Raw genomic sequence first — 5,000 nt, forward strand, 5'->3', positions numbered from 1 at the left:
CCCCCACCCCACCCCGCCCCCCCCAACTTCATTTTCTTCCCGCCGTCGGCAGCTTTCCTTGGCAACGACCTTCGTCTTCGAGCGCGAGGCATCGAACTTCAGGCAACGCGCCATGTACTAGAAAATTGCTAAGAGTTCATGAACAAGTTTCCGTCTCAGCCTTTAGCTTTCCCGTTCGCCAGGCGCATGCACATTGCCTCTTCTCTTGTTCCTTTCTCTTTTCTCTCTGTATCTCTTTTCGGTTCTTCTTTCCTTTGCTATTTTCTCTCCGTGTGTCTTCGGCGTGTTCTCTTTTTTTTCCATCTTGATCTTGCTCTCCGAAAGGAAAAGAAAGAGAGAGAAAGAAAATAAACTTGTGACGATCGTGACATGCGGAGGCATAAGAAGGAAGGAGGAGGAGCAGGAGGAGGAGGAGGAGGAGGAGGGGGAGAAGAAGGGGAGGAGGAGGAGGAGGAGGAGGAAGAGAAGGGGGAGAAGAAGGGGAGGGGGAGTGGGGGAGGAGGAGGAAGAGGAGGAGGAGGAGGAAAAGATGGAGGAGGGAAAGGAGGAGAAGAATGATGATGATGAGTAAGAAGAGCTAAGAAAGAGGCAGAAGTAGAGCAGAAAGAGAAGAGGAGAAAGAAGAAGAAGAAGAGGAGGAGGAGGAAGAGGAGGCAGGAGGAGGAAAAAAGGCGGAGGAGGGGAAAGAAAATGAGAATGATGACGATGGGTAAGAAGAGTTAAGAAAACGTGGAAGTGGAGCAGAAAGAGGAGAAGAGGAGGAAGAAGAGGAGGAGGAGGAGGAGGAGGAGGAGGAGTACTTTCCACCTCTGGCTAGACGAGTCGCCCTCTCATATTGATTTGCCGGCTTAGGCTCTCGGCGTCCACGCATTCTTAAAACAACATATTTTGTTTTTCTTCTTTCCCTCTTCTCTCCCTCCCTCCCTCCCTTCCTCCCTCCCTTCCTCTCCCCCTTGCTTTCGTAGAGTTAGATCACCTTTTTTTCTTACTCCTCGTCTTTCCTCCCTCTCTCTCTCTCTCTCTCTCTCTCTCTCTCTCTCTCTCTCTCTCTCTCTCTCTCTCTCTCTCTCTCTCTCTCTCTCTCTCTCTCTCTCTCTCTCTCTCTCTCCCTTCTTTATTCTCTCGAGCGAGTGTCACATTCATGCATCTTGTGAGTAGGATCGAACCAGAGCGCATTTGTTAAGTACATATAAACCTTGAATATGTATAATGAATGACGCTTGAATAATTCCACAGGAGAGTGTATGACAGCACGTGGCAGGACACCGAGGTAAGACTTGCAAGGTTAAGCAGAATGGAAGAGGGAAGAAGGAAGAGGAGAGGGGAGGATGAGAAGAGGAGAGGGGAGGATGGGAAGAGGAGAGGGGAGGATGGGAAGAGGAGAGGGAGGATGGGAAGACGGAGAGGGGAGGATGGGAAGAGGAGATGGGAAGGAGGGAAGAGGAGGGAAGAGGGTGGGAGGTGGGAGGGAATGAGGACGGGATGTGGGAAGGAGAATGGAAGAGTGAGGAAGGAAGAGGAAGGGGGGGGGGGGCGAAGGAGGATGGAAGGAGGAGGGTGAAGGAAAGAGGAAAGGAGGGAGGAAGGGAGGAGTGGAGGAGGGAGGGCAAAGCTTTCCTCCGACATTATAATGAAGAGTTAAGTCCCAACTATGCCTGCAGTGTATACCTGCGGGTGTTGTCACGTTGTTTGCGTACATGTGTGTGTATGTGTCTGCATATGTACATATGTGTGTGTGTGTGTGTGTGTGTGTGTGTGTGTGTGTGTGTGTGTGTGTGTGTGTGTGTGTAAGAGAGAGAGAGAGAGTGTGTGTGTGTTTGTGTGTGTGCGTGTATGTTTCTTATTGAATTCTTGCTGGATAATATGACTGTGTTTGTATTTGTGTGCGTGAAGGCTTGTCTGTGCATGTACGTCTTTCCACGCAGGTATTTACGGGCGTTTATCAGTGTTCTTGTTTATTCATATACATCTGTAGCTGCGTACGTGAGTGAATATCTTCACGTACGAATTCGCTAGTCCTTGTCTGCCTGATTTTCAATTGGTTTTATAATAGTACAGTATTGGGGTGTATTTGTGGGTCTTTATCCTGTGTGCTTGTGTAGCTGTCGATGCTAACACGTGTAGCTGCGTACATATGTCTGCCTCAGTGACTCCACTCACGCACCAGGCGCTGCAACCGCATACGTCGACCCCCCCCCCCACCCACCTCACCCAGCTCACCCATCACCCGCCCCTTACCCCCCCCTAACCCGCCCCTTAGTCCCCCTCCCACTCATCACCGCCCCCTCCCTTCCTTCCTCTCCCCCCACTTCTCCTTCCTCCCCCACCCCATCCCCCACCCTCGCTGCCCTCCCTGTCCTCCCCACGCTCTCTGCCTCATCCCACTCCCCCACTTCCTCCCCCACTCCACTCCACTTTCCCTCCCTCTCTTCCCCACTCCACTCCCCCCTCCCCTTCCTACCTCCCTCAATGCACCCCACCTACCCACTCCACCTCCCCCTCCCTACCGTACCCCCTCCCCATCCATCATCCCCATCCCGCCATCCTCCCCACCTTCCTCCTCTCCCCCTCTCTCCACCCCGCTTCTCCCCTCTCTCTTGAATATGTATAATGAATGACGCTTGAATAATTCCACAGGAGAGTGTATGACAGCACGTGGCAGGACACCGAGGTAAGACTTTGCAAGGTTAAGCAGAATGGAAGAGGGAAGAAGGAAGAGGAGAGGGAGGATGGGAAGAGGAGAGGGAGGATGGGAAGAGGAGAGGGAGGATGGGAAGAGGAGAGGGAGGATGGGAAGAGGAGAGGGAGGATGGGAAGAGGAGAGGGAGGATGGGAAGAGGAGAGGGAGGATGGGAAGAGGAGAGGGAGGATGGGAAGAGGAGAGGGAGGATGGGAAGAGGAGAGGGAGGATGGGAAGAGGAGAGGGAGGATGGGAAGAGGAGAGGGAGGATGGGAAGAGGAGAGGGAGGATGGGAAGAGGAGAGGGAGGATGGGAAGAGGAGAGGGAGGATGGGAAGAGGAGAGGGAGGATGGGAAGAGGAGAGGGAGGATGGGAAGAGGAGAGGGAGGATGGGAAGAGGAGAGGGAGGATGGGAAGAGGAGAGGGAGGATGGGAAGAGGAGAGGGAGGATGGGAAGAGGAGAGGGAGGATGGGAAGAGGAGAGGGAGGATGGGAAGAGGAGAGGGAGGATGGGAAGAGGAGAGGGAGGATGGGAAGAGGAGAGGGAGGATGGGAAGAGGAGAGGGAGGATGGGAAGAGGAGAGGGAGGATGGGAAGAGGAGAGGGAGGATGGGAAGAGGAGAGGGAGGATGGGAAGAGGAGAGGGAGGATGGGAAGAGGAGAGGGAGGATGGGAAGAGGAGAGGGAGGATGGGAAGAGGAGAGGGAGGATGGGAAGAGGAGAGGGAGGATGGGAAGAGGAGAGGGAGGATGGGAAGAGGAGAGGGAGGATGGGAAGAGGAGAGGGAGGATGGGAAGAGGAGAGGGAGGATGGGAAGAGGAGAGGGAGGATGGGAAGAGGAGAGGGAGGATGGGAAGAGGAGAGGGAGGATGGGAAGAGGAGAGGGAGGATGGGAAGAGGAGAGGGAGGATGGGAAGAGGAGAGGGAGGATGGGAAGAGGAGAGGGAGGATGGGAAGAGGAGAGGGAGGATGGGAAGAGGAGAGGGAGGATGGGAAGAGGAGAGGGAGGATGGGAAGAGGAGAGGGAGGATGGGAAGAGGAGAGGGAGGATGGGAAGAGGAGAGGGAGGATGGGAAGAGGAGAGGGAGGATGGGAAGAGGAGAGGGAGGATGGGAAGAGGAGAGGGAGGATGGGAAGAGGAGAGGGAGGATGGGAAGAGGAGAGGGAGGATGGGAAGAGGAGAGGGAGGATGGGAAGAGGAGAGGGAGGATGGGAAGAGGAGAGGGAGGATGGGAAGAGGAGAGGGAGGATGGGAAGAGGAGAGGGAGGATGGGAAGAGGAGAGGGAGGATGGGAAGAGGAGAGGGAGGATGGGAAGAGGAGAGGGAGGATGGGAAGAGGAGAGGGAGGATGGGAAGAGGAGAGGGAGGATGGGAAGAGGAGAGGGAGGATGGGAAGAGGAGAGGGAGGATGGGAAGAGGAGAGGGGAGGATGAGAAGAAGGAGTAGAGAAAGAACAAGAAATGGGTTAGGGGGACGGTGGGAGGAAAAGGAGAATAGGGATATATCATTAGAAGAATTCATGAGAAATGAGAAATTATAGCGAGATAAAAAAGAAAAAAAAGTTCGTGTGCGTTTGAAGAACCGTTGGGGAGGAGGGGGTTGGAAGGCAGGTGAGGTGGGTGGTTGGTTGGGGGGGGGGGGGGGGGGGGAGGGGAGAGGGATTGCCGTGATGACGGGTGAATTTCAAAGTACTTCAAACCAACGAATAACAAGGCCACCGACGAAAAAGAAACAGAAACAGGAACCTCCCCAAACACAAAAGAGAAACAGAGGACCTGAGATATAAAAACCACATGAATATAAAACAACAGCAGCCACGTATATGTAAAAGGAAAACACACACGTGGGCAGTGCACTGGAGGGCTGCGGTGGGAACAGCTGCAAAATACTGGGCCTTGCTATGAGTTAACATGACGGAGAAGTAGAACTGATACATACCGCGTCTTCACCGATTTAACGTGCGTAATAGACCGTACCGGGAAACTGTGCTAGTGCTCTTTCACGATTGCTTTGGGAGGGACCTTGGCTGCTTGTCCTCGTGTTCTGTCTTTCTGCTTGACTGTGTGTCTGTCTCTTTCTCGACTGTCTGTCTCTAAGGCTGATTTTGTCTCTCTCTTCTCTCTCTCTCTCCTTCTCCCTTTCTCTCTCATATATGTGTTTGTGTGTGTGTGTGTGTGTGTGTGTGGTGTGTGTGTGGTGTGTTGTGTGTGTGTGTGTGGTGTGTGTGTGTGTGTGTGTAAGAGAGAGAGAGAGAGTGTGTGTGTGTGTTTGTGTGTGTGCGTGTATGTTTCTTATTGAATTCTTGCTGGATAATATGAC

General features: G+C 53.3%; 1 protein-coding gene across 1 annotated transcript in view; it reads left to right on the forward strand.

The window, feature by feature from the left end:
* The first annotated feature begins 1,244 nt into the window (after nt 1-1,244).
* LOC125029680 (proline-rich receptor-like protein kinase PERK2) overlaps nt 1,245-5,000 on the forward strand; it is a 5,658-nt gene continuing 1,902 nt past the window's right edge. The window contains exons 1-2 of the mRNA XM_047619776.1: nt 1,245-1,270; nt 2,638-2,671. Of these exons, the coding sequence (XP_047475732.1) occupies nt 1,245-1,270; nt 2,638-2,671 (60 nt within the window). The remainder of the gene's footprint in view (nt 1,271-2,637; nt 2,672-5,000) is intronic.

Source organism: Penaeus chinensis, chromosome 1 (genome assembly GCF_019202785.1).
Source record: "Penaeus chinensis breed Huanghai No. 1 chromosome 1, ASM1920278v2, whole genome shotgun sequence".
In the NCBI taxonomy this organism is placed as follows: Eukaryota; Metazoa; Arthropoda; class Malacostraca; order Decapoda; family Penaeidae; genus Penaeus; species Penaeus chinensis.